The sequence below is a fragment of the Pezoporus wallicus genome, unplaced genomic scaffold (genome assembly GCF_028554395.1).
Source record: "Pezoporus wallicus isolate ANWC-B61680 ecotype Strahan unplaced genomic scaffold, APGP_CSIRO_Pwel_v1 contig_6814, whole genome shotgun sequence".
Lineage (NCBI taxonomy): Eukaryota > Metazoa > Chordata > Aves > Psittaciformes > Psittacidae > Pezoporus > Pezoporus wallicus.
The window spans coordinates 2,089,497-2,115,618 of NW_026639755.1; the positions used below are offsets into that span (position 1 = coordinate 2,089,497).

The following is a 26,122-nucleotide window of genomic DNA, read 5'->3' on the forward strand; positions in this document are numbered from 1 at the left end:
GGAAAATGACTGCAATCTTGCAAACTACCTTCCACCTCCAGCCTCTGATGCTGTGAAGATGTGACCAAATTTCTGGCAAGAGATGGTCTGTTTGCAATACTAGTTTGTAGGGCATTCAAAGAGACAGAAATGCCTTAATAGTAATCTTCATTCTACACTTGTTTCTTTAAGGGCTTGCTTGCCAGTATGAAAGCAGACTCTTTCCATATAGCCTTTTGTGGGCTGTCTATCAGGAGGGGATGGTTCAGTCCTGTGGTACAGCATCTCTGCATGCAGTAGTCCTGAAATATGGAAATTTGCTTCTCAGCCTGGGAAGGGACTGCCACATCACTTCTTGAGGTGATTTTACCCCAGTGAGCCACTTGCCTTCACCTAAAGATGGAGTTTGAAGCTTAGAGGGGATGTAATTAATCACTTTAGAGTCTCTTTTATTGTGTACTAGACCAGAGCAAAGGCCCTTCTATCCCAGCACTGATTCTCTCTCAGGCCATACTGCTGAGCTGACAGTATTTGGTATACTTTGCAGCTGTTCAAAACCAAAAACTCTACGCTGTACTTGGGCAGTTAATATAATAGGCAACAGGGCCCTTTCAGGTCATCTTGTTCAGAGGTTTGAAGTCCTGTAACACAGGCAACTTTGACAATTAAACACAACATATGGTTGTCTGGGCTGCTGGGGCGGTGGCTGTCTCCTGTTTATACTAAGACAAAGACAAAACTATCTCTCTAGACCAATATTAAACAGTTTCTTTTTTGCAAGTTGATAACGGGTTAGTGGTTCCCAGAATAGGCAGTGCATGAAAAAGATATCAAAATAGTTCTGTTTCACCACACAGATTTTCCACAGCTTCAGTTACCTTCTGTCATGGGTATCAGAAGTGTAAGAAATCTGGAAAACCCCAGACTGCTACCGTTAACTGTTAGTGATTGGGGTTTACCCTGCCTAACACTGAATGCAAGTATAGCTTTGAGGTTTCTTGAAAAGCATGTCCATTTGAGTCTAACAGACAAGTACTTCTTTTTTTGGACACCCATTCTTTTAGCGGTGTAACTGAAGGCAACGCAATGACTGCCATGCTACTGTGATGTTTATACATCATGAGTCACTGTTGGATGTTCTTGAATTCTGATAAAGGCCTGCATGGAACCCCATGAAACCCATGCCACTGGGCAGTGTAAGTGGGACTCCTTGAACCCCAGAGCTGTAAATGGCCAGTACTATCTGTAGTCTCATAATTTCACACGTGGCACCAAGCTGCCAAGTGCCACGGTAGATTGAGGGTCTGTTTTTCATTATCTCTTTCACAGACCAAGATTTTCACTGACTCTCCTTTCCTAGGTACTAGACCTGACAATTTTTCCAGCACAGTAGCCTGCCCTTAGCTATTCCACTTTGATTGGTAGATAAATCTGTTCATCCTGACACATGCTCTTTAATATAGTTCTTCTGCCACTGTCAGCAGGCAGAGTACAAACGGAAAACAAGAAGCACCAAGTTAACAATCAGTCCTTAGGCACAAGAATAAAATGTGTTTTGTTTGGTCTTTTCCTGGTTTCTACAGGCCAAATAGATGTCATTCAAACTCTCTCTTTAAATAAAAGATGTTAAATAAAAGATACAGTTCAGTTGCAGACTTGGGAAGCTCCCTTTGAGGATTTTTTTTCACTACAGACTTCCCCTCAGAGTTTGTGTTGCTGTCACTAGCCCTCAGCTGTTGGATAGTGGCCAGCAAATAAAGCTTTAGGAAGAAAAGACAAAGCTAGTTAATTTGAAAGAAAAACATGATTAATATGTTAAAAAAACCCTTGTACCAAGGCACCGTTTTGGAGAGCTGATGTGTGCTTTTCATAAGCTCCATCTTGAGGCATATTTGCGTGGATGTGGGAAAAGCATATTCTGGTCACCATATGCAACCTGTACATCTTCCAGTTCATGGCCTCACATGCTGAACCAGGAGGCTGTGTGTCTGAACAACCCTCTCAGCCAAAGGGGATGGCTGGGGACAGGCTACTGAGCTGAGCTTTGTGGGTAATTATGTGGGTGGCTAATTAGGTGAGTGTTACATGGCACCATTTCAGAAGTAGGATGGCGATCTCCTCAGAAGCATGTGTTTCATTGTCAGGCTGCCATTGTCAGGTGCCTTGATGGTGGAAACAGGAGAGACTCTTTTACCTGTGCAAGAAAAATGCGGAGCTTTGGATTTCTGGCAAAAGCGCTGGGTTTTGCCTCTTGTCTCTGGAATTCTATGTGAGAATGAGTGGATCGAAAAAGAATCCTTTCCTATCATTTACTCATTCAGGTAGCCCAAGTGAGTGATGTTGGCATTCACCTTGGTGACCCAGAGAAATAGAAAACCAAAATCTCAACAGAATGCTCTTGCTTCTGGCCTGGTTTATTGGAAGGGTAAGTACTGAAAAAAAAAAAATAGAAATCATTCTCTCTGTCTTGCCTAGGACTCCTGAAAACAGTGGAGCTGCTTGAGATTTCCTGCTTTGCAGGGCACCTTTCAATCTTTTACTTGACTGGAGTGTTCTGATCCCTAGGAGATATTTTGAGTTCCTAAGTTTTGCAGAGACTGAGAGCATGTAACCTGTTTTATAGGAGCTATTGCTATTTACTCTTCATCACTTCTGTGACTGACAAGTATGGAATCACCTGCCCATGAGATGTAAAAACCTCATCCTAAAAGTCATTTAGTATTTTCTGTCCCTCCAAATGTTCTTGTCAGTGTTCCTGCAATTTTGGATCCCCTTAGTTTATGATACAAGCTGCCAATTAGTCTTTGACTCTTGGTACACCCCATTAAAAGGCACAGCAGCTGTATTCCAGTAGGCATAGTCCTTTTCTCTTCCCAGCTCTCAGCAGTGTCACATCCATTGCTGTGCAGCCCTTCTCATGTTACCTGTGTGGCATGTCCTTTTGCTCCGCAACGTGCTTGCCAGTCTATACCTGTGTGTGTAACCCTGTCACCATCAGGGCTGGCTGCAACACAAGTAAAGCACGTGGCTGCCATAGGGAGCTGACAGACTGTGGCAGAATAGCCAAGCTTCTCCTATGGAAGCAGATTGAGAGAGCTGGGCTTGTGCAGCCTGGAGAAGGCTCCGGGGAGACCTTAGAGCAGCTTCCCGTGCCTAAAGGGGCCGACAGGAAATCTGGACAAGGCCTGTAGTGACAGGACAAGGGGAATGGCTTTAAGATGACAAAGGGTAAATTTAGTGTTGGATATGAGGAAAAATATCTTCCCTGTGAGGGTGCTGAGGTGCTGGCACAGGGTGCCCAGAGAAGCTGTAGCTGCCCCATCCCTGGCAGTGTTCAAGGCCAGGTTTGACAGGGCTTGGAGCAACCTGCTCTGGTGGAAGGTGTCCCTGCCCATGGTGGGGGTTTGGAACTGGATGAACTTTAAGGTCCCTTCCAACACAAACCAGTCTGGGATTCTATATGGCAGAGACCTGGAAGGCAAGACTTGGCTGCTGATGCCTGGTTTGGGGCAGATTGCAAAGGGAAAGCAGCTCTGTATCATTTCCCCTATTGCCCATGGCAGGGACCAGCCAGCCGCCAGCCATGAGACAGCAATATTTCATGTTGCTAATGATGATGGCTATTGAGCATTATTTCTTCATCATGTGAGGAAGAAGTTCTTTACAATGAGGGTGGTGAAACACTAGCCCAGGTTGCCCAGAGGACTGGATGTGGTTCTTGGTCAACCTGATCTACTTGAAGATGTCCCTGCTCCTCGCAGGCAGCTCGGACTAGGTGATCTTTGAAGGTCTCTTCCAACCCAGACTGTTCTGTGATTGTGTGATACATGCGATACCTGCCTAGCCACGTCCTTCACTGCCACAGGTCTCCAGTGCACAACTGCGATGAAGAACTAAGCCCATTTTCCCCACTGCTTGAATAGGGCAAAAAAGAGCTTTAGGAAGCTGGCCACGACGTTCTGATCATGACGCTTGGCTCTGGTAGAGCTAAAATCCTCTCTGTTGATGCTCCAGCTAACAGTGCCGCTGGTGACAGCTCCTCTCCGCTGCCGACGCCATTTTCTACCCTGCTGCCCGCTCTCCCCTTCCCTTTTCTTTCTGGCCGTTAAGTGTTCCTGGGGAAGCGCCTCTTTGGACACCTCCTTTATCGTTACAGAAGTGGGGATCCGTTTGGGTGACACGTTTGGTCTGCCCTCGCCGGGATAACGGACAACACCGCTGCCGGAAGGGCCGGCAGGCACAGGGAGAGGCGGCAGGAGCCCGCCGGACTACATCTCCCGGCGTGCCGCGGGGAGCAGGCGGGCCGGGAAGGGGCGGCTGGCGCGGCCGGGCACCCGGAACCAGCTGAGCGCCGCAGGCCTCTCTCTCCACGTTCTTGCCCCACAGGCTGTGCTCGCCGGGAGCCGCCCGCCATGTCAACGATGGCCGCCGCCAGCTGCGACGCCAAGGGCGCGGGGGAGCCGCGGGCGGAGAAGAAGCCGCTGAAGCCGTGCTGCGCCTGCCCCGAGACCAAGAAAGCGCGGGACGCCTGGTGAGGCCCCAGCCGCCGCCGGGGTCTTGCTGTGGGCTGTGGTGGCCCCGACCGCCGGGGCGGGCGGCAGCTCCTGTGCGGTTACTGCCCTCCGGGGGAGCGGCCTACAGCCGAGCTGCTTGGAACGGGCGGTTTAGCTTTAACCCGTCCTCAGCCCGCTTCCGCCCTATGTGCGCGGTTTGGGCCGGTGCGTTCCCCTCCCTGCTGCCTTCCAGGAGTTCCTGCCCTTGACAACGTTGCCGGGGTGATGCTGGGAGCTCTCCCCAACACGGACGGAGGGTGCTGGAGCAGCCAAGAGTGATGGGAGAGGGAGGAGGAGAACGTGCTTTAAAGGGATAAATTCGAAATTAAGAGATTAATGTTTCATAGCCCTGGTTTAAAACAGGTTTCAGAGATTAGCTTTTAATGCTGCTTACAAATCTTCCCTACCGTTAACTGACTAAAGCAACGAGTACCAGCAGGTAGTAGCATTTTTATTGTTTAATTAATTACAAGTGCCGTTTTCTTAAATAAAATATTTTGGGGTTTAGGTCTCAGGATGACATTTTTCATAGAGGTGAAAACTTGACAATTAGATATATAGCTGCATTTATAATTTCTTTGTTTTTAACCTGATAGGCGGTACATTGGTTGTTCGGTAGGTGACATGATGCCGGACACTGTATTTTGCTGAAGTTAGGGCTGTGTGTCTAGTTATGTGGTAGAGTGAAGGTGAGTCCAGGGCTCCATGTGAAAAGAGTGGTAGGATGCAAGTACTGGGTCATATGGTGCTGTCCAGGGCAGCCAGCAGACCTGGCCCTACTTAGTGTAATTAAGCTTAAAGCCTCTTCCCTGTGAGGGTGCTGAGGTGCTGGCGCAGGTTGCCCAGAGAAGCTGTGGCTGCCCCATCCCTGGCAGTGTTCAAGGCCAGGTTGGACACAGGGGCTTGGAGCAAGCTGCTCTAGTGGAAGGTGTCCCTGCCCATGGCAGGGGGTTGGAGCTGGATGAGCTTTAAGGTCTCTTCCAACACAAACCATTCTATGATCAAATGATTTAGAAAATAGGATATTTTAATTATTCACAATTTGGTATGGCAAGAATGACATAACATGACATCTGAGAGTTGATCAGGCCCATGAACTGTGCTTTGCAGAGTATTGGAATCCCCGCCTCTGGGGACAGGAAGCACTTCGGTCCATCAAAGAATGAGTCTGAACCGCTTTTGTGGTATACATGATACATAAGTGGTGCTAGGTTCTTACCATTATTTGGATACGTGTTAGACACTTGGATGGATGAGTAACATCAAAAGTTACCTATGTGGTGAATATTTTTTTTAGCAGTTGCTGGGCAGGGTTTTTTTTCCTTCAGGTTCCCTGAATACCAGCTGAAGCTGGACTGAAACATCATTTACTGGTCACTCTGTTCTGTACTGGTCTCTTACTGAAGAAATTTTGTGGCTTCTGTACCAAATGATTTGAACCTGGTTGCAGGCAAGATCGGCATACTTGAAGTGATGTGACAGCTTCGTGTTGTATAACAAATCCCTGTCTAGACTTGCCCAGAATAGTCACAGGCCTGTTAATAGGAAAGTCTATTACATATTTCATCAGATATTTAGGTATGTAGCTCCAGACTGTGGCAGCTTTCTGAGAGGTATAAAGTTTTTGGCAAGTATAGTACTGCCCTGAACAGGATAGGCAAAAAGATCTCTGAAGCTGAATAGGGATTTCTAATTGTCTCCAGCAGCTTGTCAGTTCTGCGGCTTTGACTAATAGTAAGCAAACAAAAATTTGTTGTTGAACCTTGGAAATCACTTTGTTTTGCAGCATCATTGAGAAGGGCGAAGAAAATTGTGGGCACCTAATTGAAGCTCACAAAGAGTGTTTGAGAGCCCTGGGCTTCAAGATATGAGATGAGCAGGACTGTGAATGTGGTGAGTACAGCCTTCAGGACCTCTGCCTCTGAAGTGCCCTGGTGTCTCAGTTATTGCCGCTGGAAGGCCCAGAGTACTGTTCATGATGGCAAAAGTGTCTTCCTTGTGAGAGGGAAGGCAGAGTACTCCTTACTGACCCTGGAGTGCTCATGAGGGTGGTGAAGCCACCTGGCAGCATACAGCCTTTGTGAGTAGCTCTTCAGCAGCAGAGTATGGTTCTGCCTCTGTTGTCTTCCAGTAGATCCAAACTTCACCGTGGATATCTAATGCCAGGGTTTTGTGGGTTTGTTGGTGGTTAGTTTGCTTGGGTTTTTTTTTATCTTTGAACAGCCCCTCAATATCCAGTGGAAATCCATGTTTTGTGAAGCTGTCTTTCCTCTCTCTTCTAGGTGATGTCTGTGGTGTGACTGTGTTCTGGAGAGCTGCAAAATAAATTATTTCTGCAAGTTACTTCAAAGAGCAAATATAAAGAATCTATTTATAAAGAGTTGTTAATGATAGACTGTGCATCACATCTGTGGCTTTTCCACTGTTAGCTCTTGATCACTGCTATAGAAAATATATTTTTTCCTCTTAATAAAAGTCTGAAAATGACCAGTGTTCCTGACTTCTGTTTCTTTTTAAGTAGAGAAATGACACTGCTCCCCTCATGGCAAACAGGGCACTGTAGGAGTGGAGGGAGTGAGAAAAGCCTGCTTGCTCATTGACATGAGAACACAGGTTCCTCTGGTGTTGTGGTTGAACATATACGCCTTTGGTGGGTTTTCTCACTGATTCAAATTGAGAAATCATGCTAATAACACTGATCTGTTACTGCTTTCAGCAAAGTCGTGCTGGAGCTTGTAGTGCGGTTTGTGTTGGTGAATGTAACTATATTTGTACCAAAATATGACCTTCTTTTGAATAGCTTTACCCTAGGATTCAGGCTGCATTATTTCTAATTTTATCAAACTCAAATTCTTGAGCCAGTGGTTCATAAAGGGAAAGGGAGCAGAGGACTACAGATGTATGTACAGTAAATTTGCCTGAAAAGCAAGCTTTTTTATGCCAATTTTTGCTGTGTTCAAGGTCTTGTGCTAGGTGTGCATGGGCTTGTATTTTCTAAATGTTTTTTTCCTCACCTGTGTGAGATGACAGTGGGAGGGTGGTTGTGGCCTTTGATTCCTTTTTTGCAATGGAGCTGAAAGTGCAGTTGTTAATTTGTTACACTTGTGCAGGGACTTTGGTTTCATACTGTGTTGCTGTGCAACCCTAGTGGTGGTGGTCTTCCTTTGGTGAGTTGACTTTGCTTAAGACAGCATCACTGATTGCTTCCTTCTTCTGCTGAGTTTGCTTTTCAGAGACTTAAGATACAAAATCTGTGCTTTGTCTTGATCCTTTTCTTGGCTTTGATCCTGTTGGAGGGATGGGTGCAGTCATCGTTTCTCTGCTGGGTTCTTCATGTTTTGAGCAATGAGTAGCAATGAATAGGCTGTGAATGGTTAGAGTGTAGCGCTTGGTGGTGTCTGCTGAGACTGTCAGGTTGTGTGAGGAGTTTTGACTGCTGCTGGAAATGTTTCATGAAGGTCCTGGAGTCTGAGGAATTGCGCTTTAAAATGGCTGCCAAGGACAAGCTGGGCTTTTAAGACTTAGTTTTCTGCTGCTTGTCTACTCTCCTGTCTTGAGGTAAGAGTTGTGCCCATGTTGGTTTCCAGCCTATGAGAAGGAATGCATGCGGAGCAGGCTGGACAAGCCAGTCTGCTCTAGTGGAAGGTGTCCCTGCCTGTGGCAGGGGTTGGAACTGGATGAGCTTTAAGGTCCCTTCCAATACAAACCAGTCTGGGATTCTGTGAAGGCCTGTAGCTGTCTGGGGAGCAGGACCTGGCATTCCTCATGATGTTTATTCTTATCTTGAGGTGGAAACTTAAATAATGCTATTTATTTTTGAATCAATGCATGCCAGAGCTTGAACTGAAGAGAATGTTAAAAGGTGGATGAGAGCCAGCTTTGTGGTAGCATGTCCAGTCTGGACATAATAAACCGTAGAAATGGTGTTACAGAGTAAAGAGTGGGGCAGGGGTCAGAGGTCATCAAATGAGATGCAGTGCTATTAAATTGGGTCAAGAAAAGGAAAAAATGCATTTACAGAATTTACAAATTCTGTAAACTCAAGAAATGCAACATCTTGGCATGCCTGAAGTTAAAAGCATGGTAAGATACTATGGAAAACTTTTGGAAGGAAGATGATGAGTGTGATCCTGTGATACCCATATACAACATGGACAGAAAGGGTACTGGACAGCTCTATACTTAAAGCAACAAAAACTTGTAGTCAAATCACATTTCTTGCTGAGTAGCTCAATTTGTTGCTACAGTTTTCCTGGGGAGTGGATTCAAAGCTTGATTTGGGGAAGGGGAGTGGGAGTTACTGGCGCTGTGTTACTAGTTACCAATAGAGCTGGTGAGACACTACCCTGCACCGGGTGTTTGATGTACCTGTGAGGGTGTGAAACGTGGCAGTAGCACGAAATGGGACTGAACTGTGTAGCAGTTCAGCTACATACAGTACATGTCCCTTTGTGATTCCCTATGAGGTAGTCTGGAGTAGGCTTTAGACCTTTCCCAACAGCTGTAAATCAAATGTGACTATATATGTGACTATTTTGAAGCTACAGGGTTTATTAGTGTGTAAGTAACGGCTTTGCAGACTAATGCTAGCGATGCACTACATAATAAATCAAAAAGGATTTTAATTACTACAGAAATCAAAAATGTCTGATTATGCCCTCTCTGACTTTAAGTTGTCAAGGTCTTACTGTCCTCAACACAGGTGATTGTACTAGTCATCTTCAGCTTATGGGATCAGTAGTGAATCTGTAGACTTCCTGAAGATGGGCAAAACAGCCAGCTGCTGTGAGATTTGGGACTGATAAACTCTCAGTGAAGTGCTGCAGGACAGAGGATTTGTTTGACAAACATGGTGCAGCCTGTACCTGGATTGCATCATCTCACGGGCCTAAATATAATATGCTACTGGTTGAATTCATTGTAAGTGGGGAAACCAGTGGAGTATCTGTTTACAGATTGTTAGTTTCACTGCTGAAAAGCTTGACATGTCTATTTTATTTCTTCACAGACTCATTTTGCTGTAATGTCTACGTGTCTTCTTCCAGGGAATAGCGTTAATGCTGCTCAGGTGTTTTCTGTGCACTTGCTCTCTTGATGGCAAATTGTTTTGGGCCTCGGTACCTCCCTTTTAATATTTGTGTGGTTTTCCCCTGTGAACTGGTATTGGCTTTTGAATGCTCATCTTGGATGAACCCCAGCTTCCCTGGAGGGAAAGCACATGTTCTAACTCAAGGCAAGGCATGAAAATAGAATTTCTCTTTGGAAAATAAAGAGCTTTTTGAACTCGTGCTGGGTGGAAAACTGAAAGTGCTGTGGAGACTGTATGGCCACGGTGCGCTCTAGGGAGAAAGGAAGATTTGAGCCTCGGTGGTTCAACCACTTTACAAATCTTCCTTATTTTATGAGAAAAACTGGGCCTGAGAACACCTAAATCAATCTCTAGCCTGTGCTCTGAGATCTACCTTTTAAAAGGCTATAGCATTCTCTCTACAGCATCACTTTCAGCCCCTGCAGAAAGGCTGTATGGTTTCCAGTGGGAGCTTGGTGCTGTTACTGCTGTGGGCTTAAAGCTTCCTATCTGCCTTCTGTAAGGAGGTCACAGCAGGCTGTCCTCATCCCTGGCAGCACTCTGACCCCAGCACGTGCCTCTGGGGTTACTGGAGCACCACTCTTTGTCTTCTGAAGGATGCCTGAGGTAACACCTTTGTCCTAACAAGTCGTTAAAGTTGTGTTCCAAAGGATTTTCTAGCTCAGGAATTTACCCGAGGAGTGAAATTAGTAACTTTCTTTCTGGTCTCTTTCTTTGATGTTGTTGCAAAAGTTTCTTGGTAGTATGGAAAGGGGGGAGAAATTGCGATGTTGCCTCTCAGAATGCTTCCTCTAACATTGTTCTACACTGCTGTTCACAGCAGTTCAGTTTTGTCTCACAGGTCTTACGTGAAGTATCTTTCTCCTGAGTGTTCCCAGTCTTGACATCCCATATCCCTATTTTATCAACTGTCTGCCTATCTCAGAGGACCCCTTATAATACTGATCTTTTTTCAGAAGCTTAAAGGTAGACAAGTTGTTGAGCTCATCTAGCAAGTACATGACAATGGTATGAAAAACAGAACTTGGCTCCTAAGGTTTTTATTGTAGTGCTTCACCTAAAAGATCATCCTTCCCTTTTTGCAGAGGTCAAGAGAAATCAAGTTTTTCATTTCTCCATACCTCTTGCAGCTGAGTCTTGTTCTGCTTCAGTCTGTAGGATTGATCTCTTATAAGGGACCACTGGAGAAAAGGTTCCCTGATTCACTTCACTCTTAACAGAAAGCATCTTTCTGAATGGATTGTACTCTCCTCCCTGTTAAAAGCTTTATTTGTCTTCCTTCCTTCACACATGACAACCTGTCAAGATGGCACACACAGCTTTTGCTGTTCTAGAAGTGATACCACTCTGTGTTATATGTGGCCTAATCATTGTAGAGGGAGATTGTACTGCCCAAGCTTGTGATGAATTTTTTCAGGCTGCCATAAAGCGTTGATTCAGCTTTGCCCAGTAGACAGTGTTATCCGGAGCGCTATTAGTAGAAGAGGCGATTAGTGTGTCTTTAAGTGAATGGTGCCAGTGGGAATGGCACGTTAGGCAGGGCAGCTGCAAGCTCGGACTGAAACACGACCACCCTTGAAACCCTATCTCTACTCCACTGACCCATGCAGGCTGACTTCATACTGTTGACTGACCATGCGGGTTGCGTCAAAGCCTGAAATGTAACTGCTTCCAGGCAACAGAGCAGATCCTGCCTGTACGACTCACAACGTGTTACTCAAAGCAAGGGAGAAATTGCATTTATGCATCTTTTCTGTAGCTGACCACGGAGGACTGGACTCGGCAGGTCCCTCGTGCCTGTGTCCTGGGTTACCCAAGTGGGAATTGTTTGCTTTTCACATTGAATGAAGGTCTGAAATAGTTATGAAGAAATAAAAATGTGAGATGGCGTTTCCCGAGGATGCTTCCCTACGGAGCCTGTTATCTGTGGGCTGGGAGAATCCTCCCTCCACTAGGGTTTCCCCACAAAGCATGCTCCCAAGTGTTACACTCTCGCAGTTGTAGGCAGGATAGTTTCCTCTTTGTGATAGATGAAGCTGGCCCCAATGGCTCATTTACTGTAGCTTTAAACTTGCTGCTGCAACTCTCTGCCTGTGCAGAGCTTTACCTTGTGCCCCTTGGCCCAAAACGCCGCACGAGATGGAGCTCCCTGGGGCATGGGGGAGGCTCTGCTGCCGCGCCTGGAAAGCATTTCTTGAGAACCAGCCTCCCCTGCTAAGTGCTGCAAGCCACAGCAGGAGAAGGGGGTGACCTTTTCCCTTTTTAGTGCTGGGTGACAGTCGCTCTCTTGCAGGAGCACAGAGCGGTGCAGAGCCCCATGTGTGGCCGGAGCTCGCTGCGATAAGCTGGTTTTCCCCTCTCCTTTCCCCTCCTCGCGCTGCGCCGGGCTTATCTGGGTGCCTGAGTTATGTTAAGTAGCGGGTGCATGCTTGCTCTCTGTTCTCCTCCCTGCTTGTGCTCCTTGGATTTCAATTCCAAACATGGTTATCCATTTGGGGTCTCTCTCCTTTCCGCTGCCAAGTGATACACATTCCACAGTCAACACCAGCTCCCTCTGCTGCTCTCTCACGATCGCTATTTTCATTTGCCGGAGGGCAGGCGAGAGAGCAGCGAGTGCAAGGAGATCTCTGTCCTGTTTGTGAGTTTTCCAGCTAATGGCCTCTGCTCTTCCTTTGATTGAGCTCTTTTCACCTCCTGTTTGCAAATTTCTTTTCTCAGTGCTGTGGCTAAGGAGCGGGCCAGCCGCCGGTCTGTGAGACACAAAGCAACGAGCCCTCTTGGGATTGTTTTTTGGGTGCAAAAACATTCAGCAGCGTTTTACCATGTCACTCTGAAGCTCGCTGCTGTGGGACCAGCTGGTGCTCAAGAGGAGGAGGAGGAGGAACAGCAGCTCTGGTTTCAGACCTCTGCAGCACTCTTTGTGTATGACAATTCAGTTTGAGCACAGGACAGCCAGGGAGGGTGGGGAGTGGGGAAGGATGAGCTCAAGCAGCCTCTCGTGGGACCAGGCTCTTCTCCAGCCTCCGGTGTGTGATGCCTGGAAGGACACTTTGGAGGGGGCAGCCTATCATCTGGCCAGCTGCATTGTCCTCCTGGGTTACATGGGAGGAAGTGGCATCTTTGGGTCTCTCTATATTTTTGGCCTCCTGGCCCCAGGCTACTTCTGCTATGCCCTGTGGGGCTGGCTGAGCGCCTGCGGACTGGATATCTTCATCTGGAACATGCTGCTCGTCCTCGCCTGCTTGCTTCAGCTGGCTCACCTAGCTTACCGGCTCCGCAGAGACACCATCCCCGAAGAGTTTAACCTCCTCTACAAGACCGTGTACCTGCCCTTGCAGGTGCCCCTGGATGTCTACAAAGAAATTGTGAAGTGCTGTGAAGAGCAGGTCCAGTCCCTCGTCAGAGACCAGAATTATGCGGTGGAGGGCAAGACGCCCATTGACCGCCTCTCATTGCTGCTGTCTGGCAGGTAAAGGCTCTCCTGTTTCTGAGCAAAGTCTGACAGCAAAGTGCTGTGGCTTATTGTAGTGGTTTCACCCTCTGTGGTTTCATCCTCTGGGGTGAGGATTGCTTCCTTCCTCTGAAAGGGCTTTGAGATATGCCTCTGTTTGTTGGGAAGGGGGACAGTGTGGGTATTTCAGGGAATGGGTCCCAGAATCATGTGCACTATGTGCGGTGAAGCACCCAGCTCAGCCGTGCTGTGATACTGCTGGGGGATCTGTACCTCTTTCTCTGTCATTTTAAAGTTATCTCATTTCTGATGGGAGCAGACTGGCTGTCAGAGGGTGTTTCTCAAGGCAGTGTTGTCTGGACCTGTGGTCTCTGGGGGTACCAGACACACCTCTGTGATGTGAACAGCTGTGCACTGAGTGCGCTGAGTCCACCTGCTGCCCCAGACAGCAGTGTTCAGGGAGAGGTCCCACAACTGTTCCCATCACCTCAACCCTCAGGGCTCTGAAATGTCTCACTTTGAGGGTCCTTTTATCCAAAGAGAGCACACTTTCCTGTGGTGGATCCTGCCTCATCAGGCCTCTTTCTTTCCCTGTGCTGTCATGCATTCATGATGTTCCTCCCTCTGGACTACCGAGAAGGACCTTGAGAACCATTAGATAGTCACACTCGGTATTTATTGAGTGAATTGCGCTGAGCAAGTACTGGCATTTATTCCCTACGGATCCTGTGGCTTGCCTTTATGAGTATTTCTCTTCATGATGTGCAAAACCCAAATGCATACAAATAGGAATGATACTAGCTTCCCAGCTGCTGCCAGCCACTTGGCACTGAATGTCAAGTGAGAGTGGGAAAGGAAGGAGATCTGTAAATGGGAGCAGCGCTGAGCTGTAGGAGTTGTATTTCATAAGGGTTTTCCTTTAGAAAGACAAACCCAGCATCACCCTAGGACTTACGTTTTACTGTGATGGTCCATCCTCTCTGGCGAGGGGATGTGTAAAGAAGGCTTGTCTTTCCTTTTCTTGGTGTTTGTCCCATTTCTAGGATGTGTTAAGAGTATCCTGGGACCACTCACCAGTGCTGAATGGCAAAGCACTGTGAGGAAATGGGGAATGTGTGTTTCCATTAGGCGTCTTTCCCCTTACCAAACCTCTGTGCTGAGCAGCATGCTCTGAAGTTTACCTATCTGCAAATAATGTCAGTGGGAAGAGTCTGTGCTGTCTTGCCCTGCACTGGATAATCTGATGCTGCTCTTTGAGCAAGAAGGTGCTGCAATGGTCAGTAAGATGGTGCTGCTGGGGTAGCTGTTCTGCTCTTTTGCAGTGGGAAGTGTGTATCTTGGCTGGTACGGGATACTCTATGGAGATGGGATTGGATTTGTATTTCCTGGTATCCACGCTGTTGCCTTGCGTGGTCCTTGCTGACCCAGCAGAGGATTGCTACTATTAAGATGCTCCCTCTTAAACTGAACAATAACAAGACAAGGGGGACTTGGAAATGCACAGTGTGCCTGGATCAAGAAATGTGCCTTTTGATCCCTGACCCTTCCAGGCAGCACTCCCAGCTGACTGGAAGCCAGCAGTGAACTGAGCCTTGTAACTCCTGAATTGCTCATGCCGAGTTGTCTTTGCGCATTGTACAACAGGGGAAGATGGTGTCAGGAAGGAAAGAGGCCCCAAATCTGGTGGTGCAGAGCTATGAATAGAGCTCCAGAATGCCCTGCCATTGCCCCAGGCCTGTACAGCTCCTCCTCTGCTCCCACAGCAGGGCTGGGTGCAGGTTTGACCTTGACATTGGTAGGCAATTGTAGCAAAAGTAGAGCAGAAGGGATACTTGGGACTCCAAGAGAGGTTGAATGGTAATGTGCAACTAACTGTGAGCTGGCAGTGTGATGTGTCAGGAACGATAGCCAAGGTGGTTTCTGGGGGCTCTGGGTGTAACAGCTTCCCAGCATCAAGTCAGGGAATGTCTTTGTGCAACCCTGGAGACAGGAAGAAGATGCAGGCACAAAGAGTTGGCTTACAACTCTTGAAAAGCAGCAGCAGTCTTGCAGAGTGAGAAGGGCTGTTTTAGGACCAAGCATTGCACCTGAGAGGGGTGGCTTTGTACTAGGAAATGGAAACCAGAAGGAATATGGGGAAGTGGCAACAAATATCCTTTCCAACAGAGAAAGGAGCAACAGCCCTGTAGACTGGAGCATTTGCAGCTGTCCTGGAGAGGGTATGAGACATGCATGAGATAAGGAGTCTTTTCCTCCCTGGTGTGACTAGCTGCCTGCATGTTGTGTGAGTTGATGAGGTTTGTGTGACGTCTCCTTTGTGGCCTAAGCGTGTCCTCTCTGCAGGGTCCGTGTGAGCCAGGACGGACAATTCCTTCACTACGTCTTTCCATACCAGTTCCTGGACTCTCCAGAATGGGAGTCGCTGCGACCTTCTGAGGAAGGAACTTTCCAGGTAACCCAGCTTTGCTCCTTGCTGCTTCGTTGTGTGTCTGAGAAGGGGATGGAGGGGGCTCATGATGCCATTCAAAGCTAACCATGAATGCTTTTCTCCCCTTCCTCATGGGTTAGCCAGCACAGGATGGTGCGATCAGTTGTGTTACCTTCATTCCTACCTTCTTCTGAAGAGCTCAGTGCATGCTCCTATCAGCTGACAGCAGGGATGGTGGAGCATGGCGCTCCTTCCAGTTTAGCAGGCAGATGAGGTGCTGGATTGCTGGTTCTTTTTCATTACAGCATTCCCTAGTACCTGTGTTGATACATTTGCCCTGGGCACTGCTAGCAGGGTGTATCATTCCAGCATCAGATGGCAGTCATTGCAACATGCAGCAGTGATGTAAACCCATAAATATCCTCTTCCTCACAGAAGTTTTCTGATGGTTATGTGTTTTGGGTGGAGAGGCAGAAAGGATGATTCACACCCGAATATGGTTCTTTCTGAGCAGAAGAATCCTGCGCTGAGAGATCAGACCAATTCTTATTTGAGCAATTGAAAGGATTTTGCTCTTGCTGTCAACACCCCACAGTATTTGTCTTTCCTTCTGGAAGAGGTTATTTAAGCCCACATCTCTCTGCCTTTAACTCACATTCCAGGACAGGCTGATCCCTGTCAGGAGGTTTATCTAGAATGTATCAGTTAGGGCATATGAGGAGGAGTTTTGCTAATCCCTTGGGAACATGGCACAGTCATGAAAGAACAATGAGGCTTTCTCATGAGGGCAGCCACATTCTGAGGTGGTTAAACCAGGGCAGCTCTCTGAACCTGCTTTCCTCAGGTCTGAATTTGTCCCATGTACAAAAGGGTCATGGTAGTTGCTCCTGAAAGCTTCGCCATCACCAGTGATGATGGCCTTGCAAGAGGAGCAACTGCAGGAGATGGCTTCTGGTGCAGCTGTACCGCAGGGCTACAGAAATAGTCATGTCGAGCTAACAACAGCATGGCTGTGCTAGGGGTGAGGGTATTTCATGTTTTGCACGGGGTTTAAATCCAGCAGCAAATTGCTGCTAGCTCCTGGACTATCTGCCTCAGAGTCAAGCAAAGAGTCCAATGGCTGCCTGGTGCTCCTGGCAGAGAAATGGCTGTCTGATGGCTTGCAACCTGCAAAGACCTCGGCAGCATTTTCTGAGCTAATTTCTGTGGAACTGAATGTTCCCAAACCTCCTGAGTGTCTTTATCAGTGGTGCATGAGACAGCTCAGGACCAAGCCAGTGCCAGGCTGCACCAGCCCTGCCAGCACCATGCTCTTGGTCCTTCTCATGCTTGGTGAGACAGGGTTGGATAGGGAGGTCGGCTCTGCCTACAACCAGGATGGAGAGGCAGAGCCCTAGGTGGGGAGAGGCTGCAGCCATGTGCAGGAATTGCCCAAACCCACATCTGCTTACTGAGGAACATTACTCAGGACAAGGGGGAATGACTTTAACCTGCCAGAGGAGAGACTGAGATGAGCTCTTAGGCAGAAGCTCTTCCCTGTGAGGGTGCTGAGGCGCTGGCACAGGGTGCCCAGAGAAGCTGTGGCTGCCCCATCCCTGGCAGTGTTCAAGGCCAGGTTGGACGGGGTTTGGAGTAACCTGCTCTTGTGGAAGGTGTCCCTGCCCATGGTGGGGGTTTGGAACTGGATGAGCTTTAAGGTCCCTTCTAACCCAAACCAGTCTGGGATTCTCTGAAGAAGCAGCAGCCTGTGTGAGACCAGCATTCAGCACGTGAGACTTGACCAGTCCATGTTCCTGGCAGGACATTACTTTTGATGGCCACTCTTAACCATGGTGATGTGGTGGTTTTGGCAGCTGTTTAACCCGCTAGTCTGTCTTACCTGAGTAAGTACTAATACTCTGTGGTATATCTCAACCCTTATTCCTAGCATCACAATCATTTCGTTACAAAAGTGCACATTTGACTCTGGGACTTTGCTGGAGAAGTGCATGGGAGGTTTTTCCTGCCCAAGTTTACCCCATGGCTGTCTGGATTGAGCAGTTTCAAACCTGAATGCATAAAAAAATGGCAGAAACTCAATGTGGTCTCCAAGGAGAGCTGGTTTCCTTGAGCTTTCTGTTCTGGCTATGCCTTCTTCCCACAGGACTGCTGGCTCCCAAAGCCTGAAGGAGTTGGGTTTCAGGGCTGTCACTTTTTCCCAGAAAACTGAATTATGGGCTCTACCAATGCCAGAGCACTTGTGCCAAGGGGATTCATGAGTGGAATCTGCCCTGCTGTCCTGGTTAGGAGGCAGGTTTTCATATTACATCTCATTTAATCCCCCATGAGAAGCAGAGGCTTTTGACTGCTGTGCCAGAAGTTGGTTAGGAAAATGAGAATCTGGTCACTTCAGTTTCTGTGTGACCCTTCCTCTTGCTCACCTCAGCCTGGGAAAGTTCTCAGATTTTATCTCCTGTATTTCTTTCATAAGGCAGCTGCTTGCATGGCAGTGGCATTAAATATCAAACCCAAGGACACACACATGCGCCCAGGCCATGTTCAGCTTCCCAGTGGCACTCTGCCATGGTGGCTGGCCAAGGAGACCCCTGATGCAGGGTGAAAGGGAGCCCCCGGGATATTTTGGCTCCCGCACTTGTTCACATGTTGGTGTCTTCATTACACTCGGATGTCCTTCTTTAGCCCAAAGCAGTTTGACCCTCCCTGTCTTTCTTATCTATTACTGTTATTAATATAATTATTATATTTCTATATTACAATAGACACTCATGTATTCTATAATGGTTTTTATTATTAATAGTCTGGTCTTACAGCTAGCGGGAAAAATGGCTCTGTTTGCATTGGCAAAACCCAAAGCAAAATGAAGTGTTCTCTAACATCAACCCAACAAAGCCTCAGGTGAGCTCCCTACCTAAACACACAGTAAACCCCTCTCACTGGGCTGTACCGCACCTCCTTCAAAGCCATCCAGCCCTACAGCACCCAACAGACCTGGTGAGACAGGCTGTCCCTCTGGTGCAGGACGACCAGGCAAGCCTTCCAGATGGCCGTTCCCACTCCCAGGGCCTTCTCGGCACAGGGGTTGTGCAATCCAGCAGCAGGATGGGCTGGCAGCCTGCCACAGGGCTGGCTGGGCATGCAGAACACCCCATCTGCAGCCTGTCTGTGGAGGGATGAGGACATTGTGGAATCATAGAATCAACCAGGTTGGAAAAGACCTTTAAAATCACCAAATCCAACCATTTCCCAGAACTGCCAAGGCCACCACTAACCCATGGCACTGAGGGCCTTGTCTACATGGTGTGTGAACACTTCCAGGGATGATGACACCAGCACTGCCCTGGGCAGCCTGTTCCAGTGCCTGAGCACCCTTTGGGGAAGGAAGTCCTAATCTCTAGCCTAACCCTCCCCTGGTACAGTTTGAGGCCGTTTCCTCTTGCCCCATCACTTGTTTCTTGGGAGAAGAGACTGACTGCATCTCATTCCATCCTCCTGTCAGGCAGCTGTAGGGAGCGATAAGGTCCCCCCGACCTGAGTCTTCTCCAGACTAAACCCCCAGGTCCCTCAGCTGCTCCTCATCACACTTGTGCTCCGAACCCAGTCTATGCTGCCCTGCTCACTTCAGTTGTATCACTCAGGTGTCAATAGGGAGCATCATTTGAAAGTGAGAGAGTGATATTGATACGTGGATAGACTCCACAACTCGTTAGAGTTGTAAAGTAGGTATGCTTTTATTCAGTGCTGAGGCACATGGGGATTGCTCCTCCAAAAGCATGCGTGCCTTTCCTCTGCTACTCAGTTTATTTATATTACATATAATGATTACCTAAACATGAGATTGCTTCACGCCTAATACATATGCAAAACCTATTCCTGTCGAGTATTATAATTAGTTTTCTGGCATTCATCCCATTGGTGCGCCTGCGCAGTGCCTCCTGGTGGTGTTCGTTAGGGCGTTATGAGGATGAGGGCCTGTAGTTCCTCTTCATCACTGCGAGTAACCTCTTGCTTTCACACAGACTCAATAGGGTTTCGGCTCCTGTCCAAACCTCAGGTTCGGTTCAAGCCGGTTTTATATATCTTAAAGCAGAAACTTGTCAAGTTTGTAAATTTTGTTACTCTGGCTATCTTTTGTTCCTTTTCTTTCTAAAGATCCTGTTTGAACAAGAATGTCTTAAATATAAAGTTATGAATCTTATCTACTACAGTTCTGCCTAGCAGCTGTAACTCCTACAATTCTGCTTCACCATTCTAGCAACATTGACTCCTACGGTTCTGCTTCACTAAGAACAGCGACTGCTTAAGCAAGCAGGCACAGTGTTAACCCTTTATTTCCTGGTATCAATATTTAGCCAGCCACTTGGCTAGGTTAAGCAAGGGCATGCCACTAATTGCATAGGAAAACCTGGCCTCAGGCTTCTTGGGGAGGAAAACAGGTAGGTGAGGATGTATCTGACCAGCTTGGATGATCTGGCTCCAAGGAGACCATACATTGAAGGGGCTGGGAGCCTTCACTGGAGAGAAGCATGCAGCCCCAAGGTGAGTTACCCCCCACCAGGCAACGGAGCTTACTTTGCTCCCTCCTTCAGGTCACGCTGACAGCTGAGACCGACTGCAGCTTCATCACCTGGCCGAGGAAGAAGCTGTATCTCCTCCTGAGGAAGGACCGCTACATTGCCCGGCTCTTCTCCTCCCACCTGGGCTACGACATCTCGGAGAAGCTCTACTCCCTCAACGAGAAGCTCTTTGCCAAGTTTGGCCTTCACTTCGACATCCGCTTGCCTAGCCTGTACCACGTCCTCGGGCCAGCCTCCTCCGAGGGGGAGTCAGAGGACTGCGAGGAGTCACCGCCTGCCTCTGGCCAGGCTGATGGCTCTGAGCCCCCTCCACAGCCACCGCCGCCTCCACCACCGGCTCCTCGGCCCCGGGCATCCCGGCCTGACAGTGACCTGCTGGGTGAGGATTCCACCAGTCTTGTCTTGGAAGATTTTGCTGAGTTGCCGGGGTCTTTTATGGACTATGTGAGCGAAGGGGAGTATATGAAATGAGGGCACTCCTGGCACGGGCACGCCTCACACTGTGTGGGACCCCCGCGTAAGTACCCGCTTGTGGAAGCAAGTCCTTCCCGGGATGCAGCTGCCTGGGCAGAGGGGTAGCCTCCACCTCTTGCCCTTTTTCTGCCACGGGTTTGCTGGTCCATAGCCCCTTTCTGCCTGCTGCCCCAGGGAATCCCGGGAGGTGGGCTCAAGCACTGTGATTGATTGTCTCAAGGAAAAGCAGCAGGGTAGGGGCTTGACTCCAGGTACTAGCCACACTGTGGGGTGGAAGGGCCCATAACCTTTCCATAGGAAGCTTTTCCTTTCCATCAGAGAGAGGAGAGGCAGAGAAACCGAAATGATGCCCAGGCTGCTGGGTAGTACATGAATGCTCGCAGAGACCCCACAGGGCTTGACCTGGCTTGCCATGAGGTAGAGTTGTGCCTAGAGATACGCCAGTATTGAGCTGAGGAAGATGTCTACAGGTGAAAGAGCAAACAAGCCAGGAGATGCTGACAGGGGTAGAAACAACTCCAGGGTTTACAAGGAGTAAATAGCAAGGAGTTGCTGTTCACCCTCCACGTGCTCAGTCTGGGCAAGGGGGAGAAAGCTCAGTCCTTCTTCCTCCTGCCCGCCACAGCTCATCCCCACATTTGCTCTGTCCTTCTTTCTGCTGAGCCTCATCTCAGCCAGATCAGTAAGGTGTTGAAAAGTCTGCCCTGTCTCTTCAGGGAGCTGAGCTCTACCACTGCCTGTGGCCCAGCTCTTGCCTACACTCTCCCTGGGTGGACTGACAGGCTAAAAACAGTTTTAGCATACCCCAGACTCTGCTTTCTGCTGAGTGGGAAGGAGATGCTCTCTTCCAAAATGCCAGCTCCTTACTCTGCAAGGGAAAGATTCCCAGGCCTGGTGGATGTGAGGGCAGAGGAGCGATGCAGGCAAACAGAAATAGAGAGGAAGGTGGCTCGGGCTTGAAATTCAGATACAAGTGGCCCAGAGAGAAATTCCACACTCCATCACTTTTAGCCAGCCACTGCAGGCCAGCTGCAGACCTACCACCACCCCATCATAGCTGCTTTCTGGCATCCAGCAGCCACACACCAAGCCTGGGGCAGGGATTTCTGTCCTAGAAGCGACCACTATATATGTCCCAGTTGGGTCTGCATGCAGGGCTGGGTGTGGGCACCTATGAACATGGTTCACCATCACACCTTGGCACTTCCCTGGGTCTACTTCTGACCCAGGACCCACTGACTCCCTGCAGTCATCTTCCCTACCTCTGTGCTTATGCACAAGCCTTGCTGCTGTGACAGCAAAGGGACAGTCCTCCTCGATGCTCTGCGTGGTAAGGCTGCCTGGGTCAGCCCACACTTGCTGTCTGCAGTAGGCCTCTTGTGGAAAAGGCATTTCTCCCTGTTCCATCAGCTTCTATTCTTTTGAAAGCAGAACTGGAAGATCTTCCTGTTTTGTACAATTCTGCTTTGAGTTGACTCATATGCCTGTTCCTGCACTGCTTCCGTTCCTCCCAACTTAACATCTCGGATATGAAAAACAGCCTGGGAAAAAAAAGGGGAAAAAGCAAGTTTGGTTTCGCTTGAATTGGATACAAAGCTGGCGAGAGTTTTGATTCGGGTTGTCTTCATTTGTTTGTTCATTTGCACAGAGACAAAAAGAGTTTGTTTTATTCTAGCGTAGAGGTTGTGGGAATGTGAAGTCCCTGGTCCTGCTGGTACCACTGCTGGAGAGAGGGATTTGCAGCTTAGCTCTTTGACAGTCCTTACTTGGCGAGGCAAGAACACTGAGACAAGCATCCCCTTGTCAGGCGTGTTGGTTGGATACATGCAATCAAAACTGAAGGCAGGTTGTGTTGTAAACGTGGTGGGGTCACTTAGTGCATTGCTCAGATTTCCTCAGCAGAAGGGTATCCATTCTCAGGTCACTGGCAGAATTCTCCTAGCTGATCCAGCTCAGTGAAACTGGAATGTGCCATGCAGTTTAAGAAGGAGGGAGGCAGGGAACAGCACAGCTTTTCTTGCTTCTTGTTTTTTTTCCACTCATTTTTAGTAATGAGTCAAACCTGTGAACGTACACAAGGTGTGCGCATTTGTGTATGTTGGGGCAAGCTTGTACCACACAGCACAAAGCTCTTCTTCCTTTCACACAACCCTTTTAAAACAAGTTGGAAGCTGGGAGCTTTTGTCTTTCTGTATCTTGTGTGTGAGGACATCAAGGTGTGCTGATACTTGCAGTAGACCTGTGATAAAAGCCCATATGTTTCAGAGGCCAGTGTTTGGGGTGGGAGAGGAGGATGGTCTTCCTTGGAGACAAGAGCCAGTGTGGTATTTTAATTTCAAAGGTAATTAGGAAAGGAAACACAAACTGTTTAGTGTGTTTGTAACAGTGGAACAAGTGCTTCCTTGTTACTCTGCTTGGGTATGCTAATCACATCACATAGAATCACAGAATGGTTTGGGTTGGCAAGGACCTGAAGATCATTCAGTTCCAGCCCCCGTGCCACGGGCAGGCACACCTCACACTAGACCATGTCACCCAAGGCTCTGTCCAACCTGGCCTTGAACACTGCCAGGGATGGAGCATTTACCACTTCTTTGCGCAACCTGTGTCAGTGCCTCAGCACCCTCACAGTAAAGAACTTCTTCCTTATATCTAAGCTGAACTTCCCCTGTTTCAGTTTGAACGCATCACCCCTTTTCCTATCACTACAGTCCCTGACGAATAGTCCCTCTCCAGCATCCTTTTAGGTCCCAGAGCACAAAAGCAACTCTCACATCCAGAGAGTATTCCACAGCGACTTGGGTGCCTAACCCCAAAACTCAGTGGTACCAAGGGGCTGCAGTTTCCCCTTCTGGCCAGGCACTTGCCACAGCTCAGAAGATGACCTGAGCAGGTCTGCCATGGCCTAGGGAAAGCACTTTCATAACTTTTCCCTTGGAAATGGTGAAAATGTCTGTAACAAACAGGTATATTCCCTGCAGTGTCGCTGTTTGAAGTGATAGCTGCGGTCCCAGAGATCAGAGCTCCCCTGGGGTTTTCTCTCTGGTCTGTGCCCTCATCTCCTTCCCCAACAGCTTCCAACCTGAGTAATCAACTTCCAGCTCTCAAAATTCCTTGTGCTGAAGTGCTTCTATAGATCACATTCCTTTCCATTTTCTGGCACTACACTGGCCACCTTGCAATACCACACGCAGGAGGGCAATTTTTGAATGCTCAAAGTGCTGCAAAAGTCATGCAGAACACAATATTCCTGGGATGTATATTGGCCTATTATTCTTATAATCCAGGTTCTTGGAAAGAGTTTCTAATCTGTTTACGAGCAAGACAGACTGTGATACCACACTGAGGAGCACATGATTTCCCTGAGGAAGAGAGAGATTTCAATAACTTACAGGCTGCCTCTTTGAGAGGGGCAGGTGAAGGTTCTGTTCCAGATTTGCTTCAGCCGTGTACTGCCGTACAGCTCAGTGCTCCATAGCAAACTAAGCGTTATTCCTTGCACGAAATTCAGCCAAGCACAAACCACCTGCTTTTTATTCCTTTCCATATTGCATTTGTTCTAGTTTGCTGCTGTCAAGTGCTTGCAAGATGTGAAGCTGCTGCTACTTAGGTTTGCATGGATATGTATCTTGGGGCTGGCTTTCTGTTTAGTGGCTGAGGTGGATGGAGGGAGGGATGCTTGATGGGCTGTAGCTTGTTAACTCGAAGTTAGTAAGAATTGTTTTACACCTGCTTTGAGAGCAAAATCAAGGACTTGTGGGGTTTGTTTCACTCATACCACAGAAAGTGCTTTGGAGGAAGCTGGTTTTGCTGTCTCAGGATGCTCCATTTTCTGATTTATCACATGCTGAAGAATTGTTTTGAATGGTAATTTAGGAGAGAAAAGGAGAAAGACAAGTAATGGTGGGCTCCATGAGGCTCGTGTCTTGGGAAAATTTCGAAGTAAGATTTATTCCTCTGATAATAATGGTGTGCTCTTTGCCTCTCTGTCTTCCCTCTCCTCCCTGTCCTTTTCCCCTCTCCTGCCTTCCTTCTCTCTGCAGCATCCGGAAACCTTCTCCGGAGTTCTCCCCGCCCTCTCTGCAAAGGACGAGCCCCTCTGGCTCCCACTCAGACGCCCGAACTCTAGGGAACAACAAGCTGTTTTGATCCCGAAGCCCCTCCAAAGGAGCGTATGCTCACACAGGTTTCTGACCAGAGACACTCTTCAGCAAGCACAGAGACGTCTGCCTGCAGACGTGTACACTCAGGAGCACGTGAATTACACGCATGAGACTGCAGTGTGACACTCCAGCACCTCCCACCCCATGGTTGTTCACCAGAGCTGCCTGCCCCAGTGTGCTTCCACAGTTTGTTTTCTAGCCCTGCATCTCTGAGGTGTGTGGGCAGCTCTGATACCAAGGTACACCGGTATCGCTGCAGGCGGTACCAGCCTGCTCACAGAATCTGTGTTCCCTTTGATTTAATGATTCTCATTAAAGTCAGAGATGAAACTACTAGTGTTTGAGGATTTGGAGAGGGAGGTGACACTGTTTGAAAGGCTTGGGCTGATCTTAAGGCATGGAGGGAAAGGACAGGGAAAGGACGGCTTTGGTAATGGGCTTGCAATGGAGAGCATGATACAGAGATGTGGTATCATGCACCTCAGAGTGGGCATCCACTCTAATAAGACCAGAAATTACTTTTCCAGGGGTTAGGATTTCTCATTTATGACAATCATCACTTCTCAAGGAAGTTATTGACTTCTGGTGAATTTCTGGGTGTTTGAGTTGATTTATGTGAAGTAACAAAGGGGAGGAATTGGGACTGGGGGCAGGTGTAGACAAGGAGAGCCTGAATCTGTCTGTGTCTGTCCACCCCCCCTTATTTTTGTGTGTGTGTGCTCAGCAGGGGATGACCTAAGGATGCACCCACTGAGTGAAGAAGTGAGTGAGTACAAAACATCTCTGCTGAGAGCAGCCACTGGCAGGAAGAAGTGCAAAATCTTAGATGAAAATAGCATGGAGAAACAGCCTCTTCAGGTTCAGCTGCAATGGGCTTTGGCTGATGAGCTTCCCCAGCCATCTCCTCTGTCAGGGATTTGGAGATGGCAGTGCTGGTGGAGGAATCCACTGTCCCACAGAGCCTGGTGCAGCCAAGCTGGGTGGTGAGGGTAGGAGCCTCTCCAGGGCAGATATCCAGGAGGGAGGACCATCAGTCCCTCCATCAGCACACTCAGGCAGGGTGTTCTCTGTGTCTCTTGGCAGAGAGGTGTGGGGACATGGCCATTCTGTGTGTGGGGCTGGCTTTATGTCAGCCCTGGGCTGGTGGAGGCAGCCCTACCTGCCTTGTGCTGCTCTCTCTGTGGCACAGAGACTGGTTTGCATGTCTTGCAAGACTCAGATGGGTGAGATCTCTGCCCTTGGGATCTGCCCTTGGGATCTCAGCAAGACCTCTGTTCTTGCTGAGGTCTGGAGAGGGCTCTGAAGTGGTTCATATGTGGGACCCATGGAGTAAATGGGCTGAGCTGAATGGTGCCCTCCACAGGTGCCCGCTGAGGTTGTGTTCCAGTCTGTTCTCCCTGGAAACTCTTCA

General features: G+C 48.4%; 2 protein-coding genes and 1 long non-coding RNA gene across 4 annotated transcripts; all 3 read left to right on the forward strand.

Annotated features, from left to right (window-relative positions):
• The first annotated feature begins 58 nt into the window (after positions 1-58).
• LOC130602811 (uncharacterized) lies at positions 59-2,411 on the forward strand. The gene is made up of 3 exons (XR_008972985.1): positions 59-339; positions 837-959; positions 2,305-2,411. It is a non-coding gene; the product is annotated as an uncharacterized LOC130602811 (long non-coding RNA).
• Positions 2,412-4,272: 1,861 nt separating this feature from the next.
• LOC130602809 (cytochrome c oxidase copper chaperone) lies at positions 4,273-7,019 on the forward strand. The gene is made up of 3 exons (XM_057416037.1): positions 4,273-4,510; positions 6,319-6,425; positions 6,815-7,019. The coding sequence occupies exons 1-2, from the start codon at positions 4,392-4,394 to the stop codon at positions 6,401-6,403; spliced, it is 204 nt and encodes a 67-aa protein (XP_057272020.1). The 5' UTR covers positions 4,273-4,391; the 3' UTR covers positions 6,404-6,425; positions 6,815-7,019.
• A 4,754-nt stretch (positions 7,020-11,773) lies between these two features.
• Positions 11,774-25,044, forward strand: POPDC2 (popeye domain containing 2). Of its 2 annotated transcripts, none has more exons than XM_057416034.1 (4): positions 11,774-13,090; positions 15,416-15,524; positions 20,087-20,453; positions 24,592-25,044. In XM_057416034.1, exons 1-4 carry the CDS (start codon positions 12,546-12,548, stop codon positions 24,675-24,677), a joined length of 1,107 nt encoding a protein of 368 aa, XP_057272017.1. In that variant the 5' UTR covers positions 11,774-12,545; the 3' UTR covers positions 24,678-25,044. The 2 variants fall into 2 exon arrangements, with proteins under 2 accessions (XP_057272017.1, XP_057272016.1); XM_057416033.1 differs by having other exon boundaries at positions 11,775-13,090; positions 20,087-20,591.
• Positions 25,045-26,122: the final 1,078 nt, after the last annotated feature.

Excerpts from the sequence above, each read along its gene's own strand:
- POPDC2 (XM_057416033.1), top strand. The coding sequence starts at position 12,546 with ATGACAATTCAGTTTGAGCACAGGACAGCCAGGGAGGGTGGGGAGTGG. Across the intron at positions 13,091-15,415 it reads TCATTGCTGCTGTCTGGCAG|GGTCCGTGTGAGCCAGGACG; the intron begins GTAAAGGCTCTC and ends TCCTCTCTGCAG. Across the intron at positions 15,525-20,086 it reads CTGAGGAAGGAACTTTCCAG|GTCACGCTGACAGCTGAGAC; the intron begins GTAACCCAGCTT and ends TCCCTCCTTCAG.
- LOC130602809 (XM_057416037.1), top strand. The coding sequence starts at position 4,392 with ATGTCAACGATGGCCGCCGCCAGCTGCGACGCCAAGGGCGCGGGGGAG. Across the intron at positions 4,511-6,318 it reads AAGAAAGCGCGGGACGCCTG|CATCATTGAGAAGGGCGAAG; the intron begins GTGAGGCCCCAG and ends TTTGTTTTGCAG.